The 22,941-nt window shown below is 50.6% G+C and overlaps 8 protein-coding genes across 8 annotated transcripts; 3 read left to right on the plus strand and 5 right to left on the minus strand.

Annotated features, from left to right (window-relative positions):
• Positions 1 to 1,510: 1,510 nt before the first annotated feature.
• On the plus strand, positions 1,511 to 3,484 carry N7481_000586 (heat shock factor family protein; the record flags this gene model as incomplete). The annotated part of the gene is made up of 6 exons (XM_057259805.1): positions 1,511 to 1,827; positions 1,887 to 1,985; positions 2,057 to 2,124; positions 2,182 to 2,525; positions 2,586 to 2,655; positions 2,703 to 3,484. 6 exons carry the CDS (start codon positions 1,511 to 1,513, stop codon positions 3,482 to 3,484), a joined length of 1,680 nt encoding a protein of 559 aa, XP_057127637.1.
• Positions 3,485 to 4,324: 840 nt separating this feature from the next.
• Positions 4,325 to 5,093, minus strand: N7481_000587 (DUF3245 domain-containing protein; the record flags this gene model as incomplete). The annotated part of the gene is made up of 2 exons (XM_057259806.1): positions 4,325 to 4,823; positions 4,909 to 5,093. 2 exons carry the CDS (start codon positions 5,091 to 5,093, stop codon positions 4,325 to 4,327), a joined length of 684 nt encoding a protein of 227 aa, XP_057127638.1.
• Positions 5,094 to 5,703: 610 nt separating this feature from the next.
• N7481_000588 (ATP-dependent RNA helicase) lies at positions 5,704 to 9,895 on the minus strand (the record flags this gene model as incomplete). Its single annotated transcript, XM_057259807.1, has 2 exons — positions 5,704 to 8,854; positions 9,156 to 9,895. The coding sequence occupies 2 exons, from the start codon at positions 9,893 to 9,895 to the stop codon at positions 5,704 to 5,706; spliced, it is 3,891 nt and encodes a 1,296-aa protein (XP_057127639.1).
• A 967-nt stretch (positions 9,896 to 10,862) lies between these two features.
• N7481_000589 (uncharacterized protein) lies at positions 10,863 to 11,687 on the minus strand (the record flags this gene model as incomplete). The annotated part of the gene is made up of 1 exon (XM_057259808.1): positions 10,863 to 11,687. One exon carries the CDS (start codon positions 11,685 to 11,687, stop codon positions 10,863 to 10,865), a length of 825 nt encoding a protein of 274 aa, XP_057127640.1.
• A 159-nt stretch (positions 11,688 to 11,846) lies between these two features.
• On the plus strand, positions 11,847 to 13,766 carry N7481_000590 (uncharacterized protein; the record flags this gene model as incomplete). Its single annotated transcript, XM_057259809.1, has 1 exon — positions 11,847 to 13,766. The coding sequence occupies one exon, from the start codon at positions 11,847 to 11,849 to the stop codon at positions 13,764 to 13,766; it is 1,920 nt and encodes a 639-aa protein (XP_057127641.1).
• Positions 13,767 to 14,751: 985 nt separating this feature from the next.
• N7481_000591 (60S ribosomal protein eL13) lies at positions 14,752 to 15,929 on the minus strand (the record flags this gene model as incomplete). Its single annotated transcript, XM_057259810.1, has 6 exons — positions 14,752 to 14,997; positions 15,039 to 15,185; positions 15,262 to 15,420; positions 15,599 to 15,645; positions 15,766 to 15,799; positions 15,927 to 15,929. The coding sequence occupies 6 exons, from the start codon at positions 15,927 to 15,929 to the stop codon at positions 14,752 to 14,754; spliced, it is 636 nt and encodes a 211-aa protein (XP_057127642.1).
• A 787-nt stretch (positions 15,930 to 16,716) lies between these two features.
• N7481_000592 (uncharacterized protein) lies at positions 16,717 to 17,976 on the minus strand (the record flags this gene model as incomplete). Its single annotated transcript, XM_057259811.1, has 1 exon — positions 16,717 to 17,976. The coding sequence occupies one exon, from the start codon at positions 17,974 to 17,976 to the stop codon at positions 16,717 to 16,719; it is 1,260 nt and encodes a 419-aa protein (XP_057127643.1).
• Positions 17,977 to 19,696: 1,720 nt separating this feature from the next.
• Positions 19,697 to 22,738, plus strand: N7481_000593 (uncharacterized protein; the record flags this gene model as incomplete). Its single annotated transcript, XM_057259812.1, has 1 exon — positions 19,697 to 22,738. The coding sequence occupies one exon, from the start codon at positions 19,697 to 19,699 to the stop codon at positions 22,736 to 22,738; it is 3,042 nt and encodes a 1,013-aa protein (XP_057127644.1).
• Between the last annotated feature and the right edge of the window lie 203 nt (positions 22,739 to 22,941).

Here is a 22,941-nt window from a genome sequence, read left to right on the forward strand (position 1 = left end):
GATGATGGTACTATCTACAGAGATAGCGACTTCGTCATCTTCGTAGAGACGTCGAAGATGGTGATTCATAGCTTCAACGAGTGGGCTGTATGGAAGCTTAGGCAGATCGACTGGCCTGCAGAGATAATGGTTATGCCTTGATCTCCCTTATTCTCTCAACCTGGTGGTGACAGGGCTACCAGGCTAACCCGCTCTACGCAGAATACGATGTCACGCTGAAGAACAAGAAGAGACCAGTGGTCAATATCGGGAACCATCAGAGGGATGTCTAGATTCCCGCCGAGGTCGCCTGGATTAAGAAAGGGCATGTTTTCAACGGCGAGCTGTCTACTGCGCAGCGACAGAATATCATCAAGTTTAGCTGTCGCCAACCACCGGACAACTTTGAGACCATCCGAACTCCTGGTCGAGGTTTGGGTGGATCGAGAGCACACGACAGTACCTAAACGTCCTTAATCTCTGGACTTGATTTCAATTTCAAATTCAGTTTCAGCCCCCAGATGGCCAGGCTTTCCGATTTGCCCAAGCGTCAAAGGCCATCGCAGTGGCGATGTCTACGCCGAGAGCAGCAAGCTCAAGCTGACCTGCTCCATGCCTATTCTCAACTCCTTAATCGTCAGAACCAACCTTCTCGAGCTCAAAACCGCTGCTTCCAGATCCTAAGAAGTTTCCGGCGCCTCTTTCAAGTTCGATACATCTACTCCATACTCTATTTTATACTCTACTCATACTATGGCAATATGCAGCCCCACATGTCTATTGGATCCGAACTAGCCTCATCAAGCTTTAAACGAATTAATCTCCTCCAGCTAATATTAGCAGTAGTTAGTATGGCAGTAGCTTTCAGTTAGTTCTCGTGTAGCTGTACTCATAGGCATATAGCCATACTCTTACTGAGTACTCTGAGTAGCCCCAGTGGAGCAGGTCTCATTCCTCTCAACCCCCTTTTCCCTTTTCCTTTTCCCTTTTCCCTTTTCTCTCTTCTTCTCCACCTTCCATCGTTCTTCCACGAACATTTCCCTTTTCTATTTCTTTTTTCCTTTTCCTTTCCCCTACACCATATATACTCACAGTCTCCCCCCACTCTGTGCAACATCAGTCTCCCAGGGCTATCCCCGTCCAAACCCAACCTCTTCCGTTGAGCTCCTCTTCACTTCCAGGGCTGCAGATCCGATCGTGCTTCCGGCCCCTTCCCCGCAGCTTCAACCTCCTCTCTCTTTCAAGTTCTCCTTCTCTTTCTACAGCCCCTCTTTTCGACCTTCAGTTTTGCTGGCGCAATGATCGGACTGGTGTCGATGCTTCCGTGTTGATCTACACTCCGGGCTCCGCGATAATCTTCTTCCTTTTCCCACGTTCTCCCGCCCACGAGCGCGCCCCCTCCCAACGGTCGAACCCCGATCGCGTTCGAACTCCTCTCATCCGATCGCTCTGAGGGAACGAACAAGCTTCGCATTGGCCATCGCAAGCTCCCCGACCTTCGTCCCTTGATCCTCCTCCCCGATCGCGCGTCATGAGCGGCCTCGCCGATCCTCCCTCCTCTCGGAACGCTTTCGCCGGGCCTGCAGATGCCCCCGGTAAGACTCGAAACCTCCCGGTTCTCCCCTCCTCTGCTCAACACCACGCCGCGATGGAGATCACTCCTTCTTCGCCTGCGACCGTCGGCGGCCCTGTTCACAGTAGCCCCGACGCCGACCGGACCGGCCCACCCAACACCAATGGCTCCGAAGCCGGTACACCGAGCAATCCTCCAAACCCGGCCGTTGGAGCTGCAGCTGCAGCTCAGCAGCCCAAGGTCGTGCAGACGGCCTTCATCCATAAGCTTTACAAGTACGTGATGATGGTCTCCCAGTGCACGCCGGTAGAATAGCTACTAACGTCGAACCCAGTATGCTGGAGGACTCTGGTATTCAACACTTAATATCCTGGTCAAGCAGCAACGACAGCTTCGTCATGTCCCCTACCTCGGAGTTTTCCAAAGTTCTTGCGTCAGTCTCCATAAATCCCAAAATCGCATTGACCCTTCCAACGCGATGCGGGGTTGCTAACCTTCCGATAGCCAATATTTTAAGCACACCAACATTTCTTCCTTCGTGCGCCAGCTCAACATGTACGGGTTTCACAAAGGTGTGTCGCGATCTCCGAGGGGGCTAGTCTGGAGCAATGGCTAACCTTAATCCACAGTGAGCGATGTGTTCCATACCGGTTCGCCAGACTCCGCACTGTGGGAGTTTAAACACGGCAACGGCAACTTCAAACGAGGCGACCTGGTTGGCCTGCGGGAAATCAAGCGTCGCGCATCCCGACATGCGCTGATTCACCGCGACTCTTTTCCCAGCCACAAGGCCGCTGCCTCGCAACCAGGCACCCCAGCTGAACCCGTCCCGGACGCAGCTGAAGCGCGATTGATGAATCTCGAACACACTCTTTACGATATGCACAATCGCCTGATCCGAGCCGAGGAAGGCAATGTGGCCCTCACCTCCAGATGCCAAAACATGGCGGAGGGTCTCTCGAAATGCTATCAGGTATGCGCGTCACTATCTTTTTCTTTTTCTCATACCATCGCTAATTGGCCATATCAATAGTGGACGCATTCGATCTCGCGCTTTTTGTCAGCAGTTGTACCTGACCGGGAGAGCCCTCTATATCGCGATAGTATGTTGCAGCGCATTTCTCACCGAGCCCCATTAACGAGTACACAGTATCCAACATGCAACGAGAGGTCGAGAAGCAGATTGAAGCAGTCTCCCAGGAACCTCTCCTGCCACCGCGCCAACCTTTCTTTGGCAATATAGCCCATGAGGCCGTTCCACCCTTGTCCCCTCGCCAGATGCCTCAAGACGACGGTCGACGTCAATCCATGATGGACCCTTCTCGATCAAACATGATCCGACCCCCTGTACCTCCACACCTCGCCGTGTCACCCCGCCGTTATGGTTCCATCGGGGGTGCCAATGCTTCACCTAATTATAACCGCCCCCAGCCTCCAACGGTTGCTGTACAACAACCCACCCCTCACCCTTTATCAATCTCAACTCCCCCGGGACCGAACATGGCCCGCCGCCACACGTTCGCAGACATCCGACAGCACGACTGGCCTCCTACGGGCACCTCACCCTTCCCACCCGGTAACGCAGGTAATGGACCGTGGCCTTCTTCTCCCCACAGACCACCGGCGTCGAGCGATCAACAAGTCCGAGATGTACTAGCCCAATACGACATGAATGCCCCTCGACGTCTGCAAGCCGAATCGCGCCATGCGACACCCCCCGCAAACGCCGAGCCTTCTCCATCGATGCTTAGTACCGATAATGGTTGGTCACTGGGAGGGTCTAGGTTCCCTCGCCAAGACTCATCCCTACCAGCAACGCGCCGATCCAGCATGGCCAGCAATGTTCATTCACTCCTCAATCCTGCCGATACCGCCGAAAGACCCGACGAGGATCAACTCGAAGATCATCGAAAGCGCAAGCGATTGGAATGAATAACTTGAGATATCTTGAGCAAAAATCTCAAAAAAACAAAATCTATATCTTGGAGATCATCCGCGCATCAAGGTGACAGGCCAGCCCGATTATCTCCCCACTATACCATCTCGCGACTGGACTCAACTTTGGCCCCGGCGTCCAGGCCCAACAAAACCGACAGAACTCGGCATGATGCCCAGTCTTGGACAACAATCCGTACACTTGAAACAGCCAAGGCTCCCCCTGGATTCCAACGCTCTTGGAAGAGAATTTCGGGCTTGGACCCCCGGAAGCCAGCCCGGGGTCCGTGGACTATCTGTTTCTTTTGCGTTTGTAGATGTTTTCAAATCCCCCTCTTATTTCCACTTTTCCCCTCTTCCTCCTTCTTTTCTTTTCCCATGGAGATTCCAGACAAAAGCAGCGTAGCGCAGCAGTCGGCGCGCGCGCGCGCGCGAGCGAGCGAGCAACGCGACGCGATTAAAGCAAAACCCCGCGGCTCTGGGTTCATACCACCTTTTTTCAAATATACCAAATTTTATATACCCCTGGGGTCGGGCGGATCGAAATCGAAAACATCGTGTGGCATTTAGAAGAGAGTGGATTTGAATTTTGTATTCTATCAGGCTTCTGCCCACTTAATTATTTCAATGAGACACTGTTGTGACTGCGTCTATCTCTATCAGTAATCGCCTAGGTAAGGTTGGGCAGGGCAGGGAGTAAGTACCCTAGTGAATCATAGGCATTGCGATAACCTTGCTGTCCAGCAGCAATTTCACAGCCCATGATTGTGGAAATGCACGAGAGAACGAAAAGATACATGTCAAGCAACAACTTGAAAAGGATAGCTCTTCCCTCCTTCACCTCTTCTTCTTCTTACTAGCCCTCTGAGCCAAAATCTCATCCAAATAACTCGTCGCCTTCTTCCTCTCCCTAGAAGACGCAGACTTTCCCGAAGGCGCCGAGCTCTGATTCGCACTTTGCACATCCCCATCCGCACCCACAGCACCATTCACAGCCGTCGAGGTCGAGACTGACGATACAGGCACGGTCCGAGAAGACGAATTCGTCTTCCTCCTCTTCCCAACCATAGCAGCCCGCCCTTCATCGTCATCATCGTCATCATCATCGAGATTAGCCCCTGCAGCAACCGTAGCAGTCGGCGCTCCCGAAGCTGTAGCCGCAGCAGCAGCAGCATTCTTCTCCCTCTGAGCCTTAACCTGCCCCTCCTTCGCCTTCATAACCTTATCATAATTCCGACCCAGAAGTTGTTTCCGCAATATATCGTTCGAACTCAATTCTTTCCGGTTCCAGCTTCCATCGGCTGCTTTTTCGGGGGAGAGGGCGCCGATTCCGAGGCTGCAATTCGCATTAGCATTGGTCACTGTTGTTGGCCTCCTCACATAAAGCAATTTTTAGAGTGCGGAGGGGGAGAGCGACTCACGTCTCAGGCACAGCGGTAAATATCGCATCCTCTTCTTGCTGTAATTCTTCGTCCGTTTTGGCTGTTGATGCTAGTTCGTCGTCTGTTTGGGCGGGGAGCCATGATGCCACGAGTCGTTGGCTGCGGGATAGGGCGACGTTTGCTCGGTTGAGGATTATGTCTGATTCGGATTTTGAGAGGGACATTTTGTTGGATTGGACAGGGGAGGTTTGCTTCCTCCCTCTGGTTTTCCAAGGTTTGGCGTTGGAGGTTCGGATGGGAATTTCCTATGTCGCGGGCTTTTTTTTTGCCGTGGGCGATAAGATTGTGAAGGCGGTGACATGCATATGCACTCCGGCTCCAGTCTACCCTCAGTATATGCTTCTGCTTCACCAATGGTATAGTTATACTTTATCAAAAATTTCCAAATGAATAAATTACTTTGTTGAGAATATTGTACAGTTCGCGGTCTATGATACATATTACACTATACTCTATTCGTCCATGGAACTCTCCAGATCTCCCGAGTCGGCCAAGTTCGCATGATCCACATCCACATCCACCTCGTCATCCTTGAAGTGAGTGTCATCCCACAAGGACAAAACATCTGATAAAGGTTCGACGGGTACTGTATTACGGTCGCGATCGAGTAGATCCATTACAGATTCGGCGAGGGTAATGTAGAGGGTTTTCCGATCTTGCCAGTAGGCGATTTGCTTGTGGTAGTTTTTTGGCAGGACGACTCCACTGGCCAGGGTGTCATAAGCAGTAGTCAAGCACTGGAAGAGAAGAGAAGAGAAGGGTTCAAGTTAGTATTCATCCAGCACCAGCACCATTTGATCTCATTGAGTTGAGTTGACTTACAAGGCTGATGGCCTTTTGTAGCTCGATCAAGTTTCGGGCTGCTTCGTCCCTGTCGACCATTGCTTTGTCCGTGTTGATATCAAGGTTCAGCCATGAGTCCATGAGCATCTCGTTCTTGTCCCAAGTAAGTCTGCCACCGAACATAGTCGCCATCAATGGCGAGACGAGGGTATTCTCGATGATAAATGGGTCTGGCGAGGTGGTTTCCACCTTGGAGCTGTATACCGTCAAGGATTTTGGCGGTGTCCTGAATGTACAACCTGCCATGACCACACTGCGTGGGTGAATCATTGAGCGGGAATCGTAGTCTGTGGCGAATTTCCAGTCTCTAGGGTTCATTTTGGGTCCTGCGATGCGCGGGAAGAGACAGTGCAGCAGCAGTGCTTTGATGAGTGGGGTGTGGTGCGAGTTGGCATTCAGTCTCAAGCCGCCGACTTGTCCTTGATCATCAGATCTGGAATGCTCTTTCGAGACAATATCTTCTCGTTGCAACCTATCAAACACATGTCTGGTTGTCCGAAGCACTGATGTGTAAGAGTTGAACCGAATCATACATTCGTTGGCATATACCTTTGCTTTAGATATCCCGTCTTCATAATGCATCTTCCGAACAGCTCTGAAAGCATTGAGCGCACCGATATGATCGCTGGAACTTCCATCGGCAAATTCAATGCACGCGGCCTGGACCAAAGTCCTGGAATTGGGTTCCGTACTGCGGATGAAGAGCGACGACTGGACTCCGATCGATGCTAGAATGAGCAATGGATCCAGACAACGGAAGATGATACCCAACATGACCAGCTTGGCCAAGTGGGGAGGCAGGGCTAGCTGTGAGATAAGGTGGCCTAGAGTTGTGATTTTCTCATTCTCGTCCAGGGCCTGGAGCTGCTTCAGGGATTCCACGTTCGCAAGCACCTCATCGTTGTTAGGCGGTTCAATGGTTTTTTCAAGGAATTTCGAAATTGGTTCGTTGCCGGAAAAACTCTTTGCACGCAAGCAGGTGTCTAGCAAAGAACCTCGAAGCATTTCCGGCATCGGGGTGATTCGAAGACTGTCATATCGCTTTTTGGTTCCGATGTAATAGTAATCTCCAGGCTGGACTCTGCCAACTCGCCCAGCTCGCTGTTTAGCATTGGACTGCGTGGCCCAGCAGTTGGCCAATCGACTGCAGTTCCTTTTTTGATCGACGAGCATTTGGTTCACTTTCCCGGAGTCAACTACGTATTTGATATCTGGGATTGTAACAGAAGCCTCGGCAATATCAGTCGACAGGATGATCCTTCGGCAGTCGCTTGGTACGTCAAGGTTCAGCTTTTCTTGCTCCTCCGGGAGTTGTGAGTGCAGAACCCCGATTCTGAAACGACTCTCATCCGACATGTCAAGGTTCATTTCATTCCCATGTAACATGAGACGATGTTTAACCTCCTGGATATGACGCAGACCTGGAAGAAAGCACACGATCGATCCAGATGTTGTTGTGGACAGGATATGGAGAATCGTCGCGGTGTAGAGACCAGAGGGCATATGGATATCCTCTTCGGATGACACGAGGCGGGGAGATGTGGAGGTACTGGTAGAGTCCGTCTCTACCGGTTTTTCCGGCTCGGTTTCTCCAAATAGAGCGTAGTGCTTGTCCAAGAATCTCTCAGACTCATCCTCTTGTAGAAGTTTCTTCAATTGGGAGGCGTGTGGAGAATGCCATATATCAAAGAGTATTTCGTCAAGATAATGATGCTGCACGGGGTATTGGCGACCTGGAATGGTGATGTGGGGAGCAAAAATGCGTGACCCTTCTGGCCCCTTGAGACTGAAGTAATTAGAGAATAGTTTGGTGTCCACTGTTGCGCTCATCAAGGTAATCTTAGGGGCATTCCGACCATTTCCTTGGCAATTTCGAACGAAATTCCTCAACAGAAGCATCACAAAATCAATTCCGATGTCTCGTACGTGAACTTCATCAATGATGATGTGAGAGAAGGATCCAACATTGCTGATTGAGTCTTGTAAGATCTTCAAAAGAACTCCTGTGGTGCAGAACGTGATATGCGTGTTTTCGGATACCTGACGGGCTTGTCGAACAATGTAACCAACTGTCTCCCCAGTGTTTTCATTTCTTTCTTGGGAAATCCTCTCCGCCAGACGGAAAGTGGCGAGGCGCCGAGGTTGGGTGCAGAGGATATTGCAGTCGCCCCCGACTTCCCGGTCAATTGCATCATCCAAGATCATCTGAGGGACCTGCGTAGATTTTCCAGAGCCGGTCTCGGCAACAATTATGCTGAACGGGTTATTGTTGACAAGATCTAGGACTTGCTGTCTGAATTTCATGATTGGCAGGTCAGCCACTTTTGACCGGATATCAAGCAATTCCGGACTCTTCGACTCGCGCAGCTTTTTCAAGGCCTTTTTGAGCCTTTTCGAATGGTATTTGCTGCGGTGGTAGGGACGAAAGCCCCTGGAGGTTTTGGGTGAGTATCTTCCACCTCTATTTGGTCCAAGATCCGCTTTCGTCCTTTTCATGTCTGTCAAAGCCTTGAGTAAGTCGTTTCGGAAGAGCCCTATCATATCAAGTAGGTCGTCATCCGTAGTAAACCTAATAAAGCCCCGATCTGCGGTGCTTTTCTTGGTGGCGACGGATGCTTCGTCCGAGGAAGCTTCCGCCTCTGTATTGGATTTGTCCGTCGTGACGGCCATTTTATGTGAGATCGCATTATCTGTCGATGTAGCTTTCTTTTGAGGAAAAGACTCGTCCTTTGAAGCATTTTGGGATTTGAGAACTTCTTCCTTTGTATTGAATCTGTCCATCGTGACAACCTTCTGCTGTGAGATTGCATTATCTGTCGATGTAGCTTTCTTTTCCGGAAAAGACTCGTCCTTTGAAGCATTTTGGGATTTTAGAACTTCTTCCTTTGTATTGAATCTGTCCGTCGTGACAACCTTCTGCTGTGAGATGGTATTATCGGTCGATATAGCTTCCATTTCCGTGAGAGACTTGTCCTTTGAGGCCTTTTGAGAATTGAGAACCTCTTCAAGAGCGCTGTCCAAGCGCTCCCATTGGCCATTCCGATGCAGCTCCGCAATCAAAGGAAGGCGTGCGACTTGTCTGCTTGGCCAGAAGAGTCGGGTTACGGGCTATTCAGAGAACGGTCAGGATGCAATCTTGGTAAACCGGATATAACATAACATACCCCTCGTTTGAATATAGCCTTCGTATTTGGTTGGCCTCGCATGATGAGCGAGGAGAACCATAGAAAGGTCTTTCTTTTCGATGTAGCTATCCCAAGAAGCCCTAAACCATTGCTTGCTAGCATCTCCGAGAAACGCTCATACTTCTCCGCGCCCAATTCGATTGGGTTTACAGCACCTTTTTCGATGAAAGGAAGCATGGTTCCCAAGTTTTGTCTCACCTTGGGATCGGATTGCATTTGTTCCCAGATGGGACTAGACCGAGCTTCTGCGTAAAGCTTCCAGAGAGCTTGTCTTGCTGCCCTTTTCTTTTTGTCCGCAGAAACGTTAGGAAATCATAGACCAGGAAATCAGATTGGTTAAAACGCACTTCTTTATTTCCAATCCCAGTAACAGATATAGTTTTTGTTTCATTGAAAAGAAAGGAAATGCAGCATTCAAACCGAGATGTCTCTTCTTGCTGATTGTAGATTATTTCAAGGCGGTTCCTGAAATTTTCGGTTATCAACAAGCTGAAGATGAAGCATTCACTTTCTTTCAGGCGATGATCGCGCGATTCGGCATCCTCCTCCAGGTATACCCCATCCTCCGGTAAGACCACCGATTCTTCGCCTGGACTGATCGTTTCGTTCTTCTGCGCGGACTCGTCGAATGAACTTGCATCCGCAATAGATTTCGCTTTGACCGGAGTAGAAAAGCCACGAATCCCACGACAGGGGTTCGAAAGATCCCCTATACGACTTTGCGACGATATGGTATTTCCAACTCCGGCATTGTTGTCTCGAATCGTCACGGCCGTCGACGGTCTGCGGGTCGTGTGCACATCTCGTCGGAGACGGAGCAACGAGGCGATTGGGCTGGCATTGCGGGGGAGGAATCGGAGAAATGAATGACTTTCTGAGAGATTTGGTATTTTCTTGATATCCCGGATGTAGGCGTAGGCGTTTGCTCTTGTTGTCATTTTGTATGGCTGAGCCTCCGCGCGGGCTGGAAGTCAACACGCCCACCGGGCTCGAGATCGTTGGTGTTTAAGAAGGCATGTGTGCTTGCGGCGAGCCGAAGGTGAAGAGCGGCCTATGAAAAATCGAGCTCTTCCGTGTGCGAGATGCCCAGAGGTGGTTAGATGTGTAGGTGGTCTGGAGAAGCTCAAAAAAAAAGTCGAGACTCCCCGGCCAATTTGCGCGGCCGCCCGCAGGTCTTGGCATCATACGCTTTGCGGCGTACCTTCGCCCAATAGCATTCGGGTATCGCGATTCGCGAATATAATTATTTGTAAATATCTATATTCAGCGAAAGTGAAATCGATGAAAGTCATACCCTACCCAGTGTTTCATTTCCAAAGTAGCCTAACCCTTGGAAGAGGCCTGGGGTGAAACCTTTCCTCCAGATTTATCACAACCGTAATACCAACTAATATATAATCACACTGGCAACTTGAACTTGAACTAACGAGAAAAAAAAACCAAGTTCGAACCTCGGAACTGCAATAGCTCCGAGTCAGTACAAGCGAAGATGACCAAGCCTCAACAGTGTACTAGCATTCAACAAGTACTACTTATGAAGAGAGGGAAAGAAACAAAGGACGAAGGACAGGAAACACCACCTAAATACTCCTGCATGTAACTTGATACAGGACCTTGGAAATTCAAGTTTGATACCACCTGCCAGTGGGCATTCTGTTTACATAGTACAAATCTGCTACAAGATATCTCTTTGGGAACTAGAACGCTCTTCGATTCAGAAAGCCTGGAAGACTTCTAGGTACTAGTCAAAAAAAATCATCCGGTCATAAACAGTTTCTACTATGTACAGTCTATCTATATACCATCTATGGCATGATTTCAACACGTCCTCCCCTTAATGCACCTCAAATATTCAACGCAGGGTATAGAAGCCAAAAGAAAAATGCCAGAGGTCAAAACAGCCCATTAAGCCGCTGCCTCTTTCTGATGTTTCACCTTCAACTTCTTCTCCGTCTTCATAAACTCGCGAATGCCGACAGGAATATCAGAGAACAAATCCTCTTCCTGATTCGGCGCCGGCCAATTCGTTTCGCTGCCACCACCATCATCATCCATACTCAGACTGGGTGGACTAGCTGCGGATCCTGGCGACGCACCAGTTACAGGGCTACTACCACCCTTCGCCTTCGCATTTGCGACAATGGCAGCCCATTCTTCCATCTCATCGCGGAATCCGTCCCAGACGCAGTTGACACAGCCGCTCATGCAGCAATTTTCGGGTTCTTCGGGCCGAGGCGGGACCGGGATACCGTTGATTTTCTTCCACTGTTCTACCGGTGGTGCTTCGCCGGGATTGTAACGTGATTGGCGGCCCGGTCCTGCAAGGCGTGTGCCAAAAACGATTGCCATTCTCTCTTGGGGTGTTTGTGCTTCGGCCATCGTTGTCGGGGCCGGTCTGTCCTCGGGCTGCGTCTGGGTTTCCGGCTGGGCCTCGGTTGAGCGCTCAACGGGTGCATGACCGTGATAGGGAGAAGGCGTGTTGAGGATCACAGAGTAATATCCCGAAATAGGGTATGCCTGGCCTGATTTTGCGATTTTTGGAGAACTTTTGTTGTCTTGGTTCTCTTGAGTGACGGGTTGGGATTGGGTGTGGGCGCCCTTGCGCCGCGGGGTCGGAAGGAAGACATGGGACCGATTCGTAAGAGATAATGGTCGAGGACGATGTGATAGGTTAAAAGGAACGACTCTCGTTCTCCGGAGCGAGTGCCTGCCCGCCGAAAGACACTCCATTGCTATATGCGAAAGAAAGCAAGTTCGGAGGGAAGTGAGAAATGACGATTAAGTCATAGTTGCAAACAGTGCAAACCGCGCCGTTGTTTACGCCCGCGGGCGGGATTGGCATTGCATTCGCGCGGGACCGAGAAACGTGCATACATCAACTCGTCAACAATGCTGTCGCCTCCAAAACGCCGGAAGACTGGTGACCGGTCGAGTGTCGCTATCAGCGCGTCACAGTCCCGGGAAGCGCTCGAAGATAGGCGTTCTTCGCTCAGTCGGCCATCCTTCCAATCGCCTACAAAATCCAGTCTCGCCAAATCGCATCCCGATGTTCTCGAACGCGCACTTAGCAGATCTCCTGTACGACGACCGGTGAGTCGGGGAGCTCAAGATGGACCGGAAAATGAGTCGGATACAAGGGGTTTTCGTCGCAAAGCTATGCGGCCGTCTTTGGGGCCTGGTAGCCCATTGAAGGCGCCGCGAATGTCTATCGGCGGTACAACAATCCTCTCCTCGCCCAGCCGACGCGCAAGTGCCATTGAAGCCTTTGCCAAACCACCTCGCAGGATGTCCACGAAAAGAATAAATCCGTCAGACTTCACCTTCGGATCTCCAATGCCTACCCGGCCTGCAGATGCAGATACCCCGGAAGGACAGCTCGCTCAAGAACTGGGCGGCAGTGCGACCAGGGAAGAAGACGATGCACCGATTCTCGAAACCGGCTTTGACGGCGCTTTCGATGAAGACCCCCTCGAACCGGAACTCCCACCAACACCAACACAACTAGGGCTTGAGAAAGCACCAGATCGACCCAGGGGACTACTGAGTAGTAGTCCTAGCATGAGGCATGAAAAGCGAATGAAACGACGAGCAACAGACGTTGTCCACGGAAGTCCTCTCAAATCAGCAAGGTTTCGAGACCCGAGCCCGGAAGAAAGCGATAGCCTTGATCATGCGATCCACATCGAGGAAGGGATGTCAGTCGCAGCCATAGAGAAACAAAAGTCTCGCAGGAACCTCGCGGCAGAACTACAACGGCTCAAGAAAGATGTAGCGGATTTAACGAAGTGGACCGGCGAAATCGAGTCTGGGACCGATAATCTGGCACAGGACGGAAGGGAACTGAACAGATTCCTCGCCCTGCTTACGGAGGAATCTTCATACATCAATCGACCGATGGCCCACAAAGCCCCAACGCCAATCTCATCACTTCTTTCAACGCTACTTCCATTTTCCACGAATATACCCCGTCCTAACCGACAAGCTTCACCTCTACCAACAAACCCATTTGCCTTGAAAGCGTCTTCGCAGTCGAAATCATATCTTACGGTCTTTGCCCCGCTAGCACTCAACGCGCAGACAAGCCGCAACTCAGAAGCAAATTCTCTACTCGAGACACATACGCTGAGATTCACGGCTCCATCTCCATTCCCGCGAGCTTTGTACAATGTGTCGGTCGTGTATGAAACGAATCCTGAAAGTCAAACCATTACATCTGTCTCAGTGCCCACTGGCAACGAAAGCAAAAAACGACAAGTACCCGAGACACTCCGCCGATGGATCGACAGTCGCCTCGGCAATCCTCTTTTAAACCTGGACGTGGCAACACTGTGCTGGGGCATCAATCGATATTGGGAAGCATCTCTCGCACGTGCCCAGCTATGGGCCCATATTGAGAAAAAGCACAGCTCAATTCGCAATGGGAAGGATAAAGATAAAAATAATATCCCCGCCCTCCAAGGTGGAGTCATCACACTTTCTGAATTGCGACGATTAGTCCCTCACCTTGAACGAAACACAATGGTCATTAATCCAGGCTCATCAAATGCGAAGCCGCGAATCCTTCTATCGAACGTATTGACTATAGACGATTGGACTGGTGAGCCACAGCTACGACCTGAAATGAGCGTTTCAGTTTCTCACGCAAGTGGTGAAGCAAGCAAGAAGATTGGTCTGGAGGCGAAGAAGTTGTTTCACGGTCTTTTGTCGGAGCATGGTGCTGGCACCGCTCAAGGGTTGGTTGGGGTTATGCGTGCAGATGTTATTCTGCGGGCAACTAATGGTGCTCTGGGGGTCGTTTTGGGGTCATGATTGAGAATTTTTGTTTTTTCCTTGCTTTTTTTTTGATTCGAATTCAAGCGTCGGCGCAGGTGGGCATGGAGTGTGGGGTTTTAGCCAGATACCATATAGGAATTACTGTTGAATGGATTAGTACTATATCATACATTGTTGCAGATTAAGAAATGAAACACAGAATTGAACTAACCTTGGAGGCATGGATGTTAGCAACATCTTGAAAATGACGAGTTCTTGGTTGTAAATGATGCGGGGCTTCAAGTTAAAAGGTTGCGAAAGGCATTTAAGTGGTAGTTATACTACTACTGGTTGTAGTCCGTCAACCTTTCTATCCTCCAATACTGGATGCTATGCTGCCTGAGCCGGAACCACTGGAGTACATATAATGGACCCAATTCAACAAGTACTCTATTACTCTATCGAGCATGTTGAAATGAATCCAGATTACGAAGACTATCTTAATACGTATGAGGGTTTGGATGCCAGAACTTCATTCAAGAGACTACTTCGTAAAGCGTAGTGGCCATGACATGGAGCCAGCCATTCCCTTCGGCTTATACAAATCCAAAATCCTCCCACTCCTAACACCCCAACAGGGAAAGATCCATACAAAAGACCACAAAACTTTTTGTTTCTGGCTGCAGGTTGATGTGGCAACCGGGAGTACCGAAAACGAACGAATATAAAACACCAACACCGTAGGCGAGAAAAAAAAGGAAGTTTTTTGAGAAAAATTGGGTGGTTTTGCATTTCGAAGGATCTTCCGAGTTTCTTTTTTAGAGACAAAAAAAGGGAGGGGGTTTCATATGTAGGGGGGAGGGGGAGGAAAGAGGTTGGAAATTCAGTTTTGAAAAGGGAGAAAGGGTTTGGGAAAAGAGACACCACGCCATGCCACAGTAACACTCTCTCTTCTCTCCTTCTCTCTCTCTTTTGTAGTCCTTGATCCGAAAAACCGACCCGATCATCATCATCAGCACGAGACAGAAAAAGATTAACACATTTATTTCTTGGCGTTGGCCTCCTCCTCAGCCTTGGCCTTGACGCGAGCATCACGCTTGCCGCGGTTGCGGGCCTCAGCGCGAGAGTCACGGAGACGGCGGTAAGCAGCCTCCTCACCCTTGGGGAGGGCGTCACGCTTGATCTCGGTGACGGCCTCGTCGAAGGAGGGGTTGGTGATGGGGAAGGTGGCACCGACGCGGGTGGCGAGACCCTCACGGGTGCCGTCGGCAAGGGCAGCCTTGACGGCCTTGACGTCCTCGGCGGAGGAGTCGAGCTTCTTGAACTGACCGCTCTTGCGGGGAAGAGGATCAGGCGGGCCTTGTAGTCCTTGAGGCGGGCAACGTTGGCGACCAGGGACTCCTTAGAGTAGTTGGTGCGGCGGTGGTCGACGGAGATACCGACGGTGGGGGCGAGCTTCTTGGGAATGCCAGCCTCCTATAACAAAGAAAAAAGAGAACGCATAAGCCTATGTCTTTTCGAAATCGGGGATTTTGCAATGGTGTCGAATTACCTTCAGCTCAGCCAGGGTGAAACCACGGCCGGCACGGACACGGCGGTTGTACTTGATGGTGGGGCATCGCACAACGGGACGCAGCTTGTCGACGGGGCGGGGAGCAACCTGGGCAGCCTTGGCGAGACGGTTCTCACGACGACGGTGCTTACGGCCGGGCTAAGACGATCGAGAAGGTTAGTTTTTCCATTGTAGTTCGAAGTTGTCGTTTGTTCCCCGGACAAAATTTTTTCCCATTTCAGGACCGAGTCGAGTTTTGTCGATTCGTTCAGCGAGACTGAGTAGATGGGGGTTTGGGTTTTTTCGTTCGGGGAAGAGAGGGTTCCAATAGTCGTACCTGGTCGAAGTGCACGCGAACACGCTTCTGCCAATCCTTGCGGAAGTCTATTGAAAAATCATTAGCACATTGAATTTCCCTTTAACTAGGTCGCAAATTCCAACCAGTCGCTCTGCTCTGCAGTAAAGCAGAGCGCAATGATAGGTATCGCCGCAGGGATCACTCACGGTTCTTCTGAATCTGGTTGTTGTGCTTGATCGCCTATATCATGAAGGTTTCCATCAGTCTTCAATGTTCCCCGACAATATCACATCCACGAGAATTCCTCCAGCGAGCGTATTGTGTCGTCCAATTCATCTTCGCAGTTCAGGATTCGAGGGGAACGCACCATGGTGACGGATGGGGATCGAGCCGAGTGTGGTCGTCGGAGGGTTGCTGGTCAAATCTCCCTTCAAGCGGCAGAAACTGAAGTGCCTATTTTTCGTGTGGCCGCCGGCAGCCATTCACCGCTTCGCTTAGCGAGCCCTAACTAGTCTCGATTAGGACATCTGCCAGTGGATGAGTAATCACTTCCGTTTACGGCCTAGCGTGCGGAAATGCGGCTCCAACCAGGTACCGAAATGTATAAAACGTACGGGAGGATCGCTACAGAGGACATAAGGGTGATGTTTGTTAAATCATCAGATTGATTCTAATCCTAGTATACAGGCATACAGGATGTATTCTAAGTAAACTCTATTCTAAAGCTCACATTGCCCAAAGGGCTCCTCGGCTGTACATTGTGGGCCTATCAAGCAAGCTGATAGCCAACATCCAGTACGGGGGCAGCCTCCAAATCCAAATCCTGTGAGAATAGAAATAAAAAATAAAAAAAAGCAACCAGTAACGCCGATTCCAAATGAAATGTAGTCATGGACTGATACCAAGACCTTGCAAGTACAGATAACAATATCAAACAAAGGGAGAGAAAAGAGAAAAAAAAGAGAAGAAAAAAAACAGTCGCTATTTCAAACAAATTCAAATGCCATTAAACATTCATCAATCGTATCGGTTCCCATCTGGGAAAGCAAATCGTAACAAGTCTCAGCAAGAGGCGGAGTGAGAGAGCAGCGCTAGGTCATGAATCGTATCCCGTCGAGTGGCACAAGCGTCGGGCTCGTGCAGGGAGTGGGGTAGTCTTAGGTTTCAATTCCGAGACCCACTCCGCCATTCGTCCTGGATCTCTTCGCAGACCCAGCCTGGCTCGAAGTAGCCTTGCGCTTGTTGGATTGGCCACGTTCCACGCCAGGTTTCTTGACCTGGCCAAACAGCTTGGTCTGCAGCAATGAGCTGGTCTTTGGGGCGGTGGAGCGCATGTGCGAGTGTCGGGTAGTCATGCCCTCTTCTTCAGACTCGGGGCCCGACAGAGAAACAGTGCTGTCGCTATCGTACTGCTGTTGTCCTTGCGATCCCTGGGCGGGGGTCATGTAGTGGCTGCTCTGGCGAGCAGAGCGCGCTTGCTGCGGAGTCATGGGAACAGACGAGGGAGCGCCATAAGTGTTGTGAGGTTCATGCAGACGGTTCGTGAATTTGTCCGCGAAGAGAAGGGCTGCCAGCCCGTCGGTGGCTTCTCCACGGCAGATGGTCTGCATCTCGCTCTGCATGCCCGGGGAAAGACAACCGTAGTTGTAGATTTGGGAGAAGTGTCGACGGTTGTCTTCAATGCGGCGTTTTAGCATCTCATTCTGCTCGCCCAACTCCACTGATCTTGTGGTGGCATCGTCGATAGCCCGCTTGGCATTCCGAAGGCGGCGGTCCAGAAGAGTGTTGGCACCTTCCAGCTCCTGTGATCGCTGGAGGGCAGCAAGATAATCATCTGTGGAGACAGACTGGGAGGGTCTGGGGGTGAGGGGATCCGCCGGGCGTGTGCGGTTGCGATATTCATCGCTCTGGAGGATCTCAACTTCACGCTTGGCGAGCTTCTGTTCCACCTCAGCACGCTCGATCGCGTTATTGCTGGCGAAAGAGGCCAGACTATTCTGTAGCTTGAAATGTAAAGCATTCATGCGGGCCTCTTGGGCTTTAGCGAGGAGTTCCTTGGCGATCGTACGTAGTTGAGCCTCGTTGGCATTGTCAATATCTTCAGCGGATGGAAGATTCTCAGACGCGCCATAGGCGTCGCACAAGGACTTCTCCAGGTCAACTGGAGTGATGAGAGATGGACTGATAGAGCGAGAATGAGAGCGGCGCAGAGGAGCGCCGGGGATCTGGGTAGAGGGTGGCGGGGTCATGTCGGATGATGAAAGAGGTGGTGGAGACGTGAACTTCTTGTCTGAGTGGGAAGATCGGACCTTGATGATGGGGGCACTGAGATCTGGCGATGGAGAAAGAGTGGCCCGTCTGGCTGGGGTTGCCGGGGCAAGAATCTCGGCGGGAGCGGCGAGGGGAGTTTGAGACATGGCCGATGAAGTCGTTGAGAGATAGTAGTCTACGGTGACTCAAGGAGCCAGTCGTGGGGGTTTGGAGGGGGATCCTCGCACTGGAATGGGATGGTGGGTTAGTTTATCGCTATCGATAGAGAAAGTGGAGGAGCCATTGAAAGGCGGTCGGGCGCATACCGGAGAAGAGAAATGAGGGGGAGGGTGGTAGGATGATTGCGCAGATTGTAGAGAGTCAATGGTGGTTTATTGTAAGGGGGTGTGAATGGGTAGAAGGGATATGAAGGGGAAGAAAGGGCATAAATGAGAGGGGAATATGATATCGTTGGAGGAGGGGGCTGGGAACGGCCGCAGTGCGAAATGCGGCTGGGGGAAGTTTGGGACCACACGGTGCCTTCCCAACCATGTGACATTTACTGCCAATCAGAAACTCGGATCAGCCGCCTGATGGACCCACATTCCCCAATGCGGCTTGGTCTGCCGATCGACGCTTCCATTTTGGTGGTAAACAGGCTGCGAACGACGGGGTTGGGCTGGCAACCGATAACCTTGGAAGCTGGGGACTCAGCTGAACAATAGCAATGATGCCATCACAGCGTCCTTGCATTATACAGAGTACTCTGTACTCTGTACATACACGAATTATATATAGCACTTCGCAATGTCTGAAAATTTCGAACATTCTTCGACTATGTCTAGAAGAATGCTGGTACCTGAACAGATACCCGATTAGCCTAGTATGGTCTCGACCATCAAATTCATAGTAGAACATTCTGAGTGGAATGCTTCCTGGAATGGAATGCTACTTGACAGCCTCTGGAAGGAATGGCTCTGCAGATACTGCCTCCATGCCTAATTGCGAGTGGTTGGTTTGTTAGTAGTTAGTTAGTATAAACTAGTGACATAGCTGAAAATATACTTCTAATGGAATGACGTTATACTACTATGTAAACACCGTGACCCAAGCCAACGACATTGAACAGGAATAATACTGATCATACACCTGGACAAGATTCAATTGGAATTGCCCTGACCGAGTCGGAATGATTGAAGAAAGGTCAGTCTCTTCAGGATCCTACCTATACACTGAATAGTCTACCTGGGCCGTCTTAGCTTCCAAATAGTTCGCGAAACATACTAGTACTACCTGTTGTACCAATGGATTTATTCCTTGCACCCAAAATACCTCCTCCCAGCATCATCAGACGGCTACTTCGTGCCTATCCATGGTTGTAGGTATCGGCAGCTAGCCCATTCATCTAGTGGACAGGCACAGCACGGATGCATTGATCCACGTATCACGGCCCAGCAATTTGAACCTACATAAGCCTGAGCTTACCAAAACCATCGTGTTCTTTGTTCTGCAATTATCCGAGCATACTGTCTTACTATCGGATTGTCGTAGATATCTGCAGCCTCCCTTGTCAATGGTCAGGCTGTTTATAGAGATGGTTTCTGCCTGAGGCGGCTATCGCGGAAATAAAAGTAAACAATCCTATCAGCCTCGATCTCCAATAATTTAGCTTCGATCAGTTCCCCATCTGGTATCCCCAGGGGTGAGAGAATCTCCGAATTGTCATGAAGGTGGGCCTGCCACTTTTTTCATCCGAACTCCTTTTGCTTTTCCCCCGCCTTTCACATTCTTGATTCTGCACGGACATCGTTCGCTTTTTCTGACGTGTGGCTCTATTCACTCTCACCTGGCCCACGTCCTAATCTCACACAGAACATAGACGCCAACATGGAGAGCCAGCCCAAGTCAGCTATCCGTCCGCCGAGTGGGATTCCACGTCCGGTCTCCAGATTGCCATTACCAACCACCACCGCATCGAAATCCATCCGCCCCTCACCTTCACGAGATCGCTTACAAGCCGATCCTGGTCTCGACCATAGCCGCCTACGACGTCCCTCATACGAGTCGCTCCTCAAACCACCATCCTCGCGTTATTCATCACCATCGAAAACCCGTGAGCAGGTATCTCCTGTGCCTAGCGAGCCCGCCAGCGGATTGGATGAAAGCGACAAGCTAGAAGACGCGAGCGTGGTGGGGGATGAAGATGCTCAAGAGGCTCGCGGTCGTGTTCGACAAATTCGGCCCTCGCTATCAGACCGAACAATTGAGACGATATCTGCTATTCCACCATCGCCGGCATCCGTGAAACGACAGTCTAGCTTCTTCAATGGAGCCAGCCCGATACGATCCCCTTCCAAAACACCATCGAATGTCTCCAATTACTCCCGATCACCGTCGCGATCATCTTCTGGCCAGACTGAAGGAAACGAGTTTCTGTCCCAACCTGTATCCAAGCTTCGCTTGCCATCTCGAAACCGTCCGTCGGTCGCATCGTCTACACCCCTGTCACCAAACAAGGTCTCGGATGCTGCTGAAAGTCCCTCAAGAATGAAGATGCCATCAGCGAGACACAGCATTGCACTGGGAAGTGGTACCACGGAGCCGAGAACGCCTCTCAAAAAGGCATCACAGGATACACTCAACCATAAATCAATTGGCAAGCCATCATTCGCGCGACCCTCCCCAGGAAAAACAGCCCCGAAATCTGTCAAGACTGATATGGGACCGCCCGAACGTCCACTTAACGTTCGGAAGACCAGGAAGCCCCAGACAGAGTCCCCATCAACAATGAGATCGCCATCAACTGCTTCTCGATACGTGTCCGCGGCATCCAACATAGCAGATGAACTTACGCCCGAGCAACAGGCGGAACATGAATCCAGGAAGACTACGAAGTCATCGAGCGCCTTACGTGACACCATTGCCAAGGCCAAGGCAGCTCGAAAGGCAGCAGCAAAGAGCGATACGAATGATGAGAAGCCCGAACCACAAGTCAAGCCCGCAGATTCATGGGGTACCATTGAAGAAGATCCTTTCGAACAGTTACCCAAGGGCTCCAATCCCGGCGTCATACGAAAACGGGTGGAAGGCGCTCGTACTTCGGGCACTTTGAATATCGCCGCCCTTTCGTTAACGGAGATTCCCAAAGAGGTCATCGATATGTACGAATTTGACCCCGATGCTACGAATTGGTTCGAGAATGTAGACCTGGTCAAATTCATCGCAGCAGACAATGAACTCGCCGAAGTCTCCGATGCTACATTCCCAGACGTGGACCCAGAGAATATTGATCCAGAGCGGGACGAACGAGCGCCTCAATTTGGCGGGTTGGAGACTTTGGATCTTCATGGCAATGTACTGCATAGCCTTCCAATGGGTATCAAGCAGTTGCGGCAATTGCGCTCTCTCAACCTCTCCAATAACTCTTTTGATATGGAGAAGATCCGAGTCGTGCTGGAGATACCAACTTTGGTGGATTTGAAACTTGCAAATAACAAGCTGGAAGGATCCTTGACGGGAGACATCAGTCGCCTTCAACAATTAGAAGCGCTCGACCTCCGCGGCAACGCTCTCACGTCATTACCGAAAGAGCTTGCTCATTTGACAAACCTCAAGTTGTTGGATGTTGGCGAAAATAAGTTGGCATCGTTACCTTTTGCCGCATTGAGCAACGTCCCTTTGCGAACCCTCAATGCACCCAAAAATACATTGCAAGGCACTCTGATTCCGGAATCTGTCGATCGTCTTGGAACCCTGCAGACGCTAAACGTTGCTGGCAACTCAATTGAAGTATTTGCCGCCAATGACAACCTAGCGTTGCCAGAACTGCAGAGTTTGTTCATCGGTATAAATCGCATTAAATACCTACCTCGTGTGTCTGCCTGGCAGAATTTGGCGGTTCTTTCGGCTGAGGATAATAGCATTGCGGAGCTTCCAGATGGACTGGTGGGGTTGAAGTCACTTAAGAACGTCGATCTTACTGGGAACAATATCACTCGACTAGATGAGAAGATTGGTCTTTTGGAAGGCTTGACATCTTTCCGAATTGCCAACAATCCACTTCGCGAGCGCAAGCTGCTGAGCATGTCGTCAGATGAAATTCTTCAGGATATGCGGAATCGTTGTGAGCCCGATCCTCTAGATACGGATGATGAGGGCTCCGTGGCGACGCAGTTTACGCTTGCCCCGGAGACGCCGGCACTGGAGAGTGGCTGGCAGGTTAGAGCCGGTGGTCTTCTGGACAGATCATATTCGGAAATGACCGAGCTGGAGACTTGGAAACTGGAAATGATCGATACGCAAGAGGTTCGCCGTCTTGAACTGCAACACAATGAACTATCTCGCTTCCCTTCATCAGCGCTGAAGATGCTTGCGGAGAATCTGACCGAGCTTGACCTTTCTCACAATCCTCTGGACAGTGCCGAGCTTCTGTCTTCACCCCTTGAGCTCCCCAAACTCCAAACACTCAACCTCAGTGCCACTGGGCTAACATCCATCGAATCTCTCCTGGCGAACCTGAAGGCTCCAGCACTTACTGTCCTCGATGTCTCCAACAACCGACTGACAGGACCCTTGTTGCATCTTCGCGAGACCTTCCCAGAACTCAAGTCCTTCCTGGTCTCAGATAATCGGATCGTCAGTCTCGATTTCGAGGCTGTCCAAGGTCTCCAGGTTCTGGACGTCAGTAACAATGACATCGATGCTTTGCCGCCGAAGATCGGTCTTCTGGCCGCGGAGCGTTCCCCTCGCAACTGGGGGTCGGGCTCAGCATTGAGGCGGTTCGAAGTTGCTGGCAATCGCTTCCGGGTTCCTCGTTGGCAGATTGTTGCCAAGGGGACGGATGCTGTGTTGCAATTTTTGAAAGAGCATATTCCTGCTCAAGATATGCCTGAATGGGAAGAGGATGATACCAAAGCTGACGAATTCTAGGTGGAAAGCCCGGGGGAGACACTATCAACCTACCAAAGGCATTGTCGCAGGGTCCCCCTTTGTATAACAATTATCTTCTTTAACCTGTACATAAACAAATATGGACTTTATTATGCCTTTGAAATTCTAATGTTGTTTTTCGGAGACTCGTTTGCATCGACTGGGTATCAACTAGGTACAATCTCAAGTTCAAGCTCCTCTCA

Source organism: Penicillium waksmanii (genome assembly GCF_028829765.1).
Source record: "Penicillium waksmanii strain IBT 27052 chromosome Unknown utg000001l:1.0-4852451.0:1.0-4856178.0, whole genome shotgun sequence".
NCBI classification, from domain to species: Eukaryota; Fungi; Ascomycota; class Eurotiomycetes; order Eurotiales; family Aspergillaceae; genus Penicillium; species Penicillium waksmanii.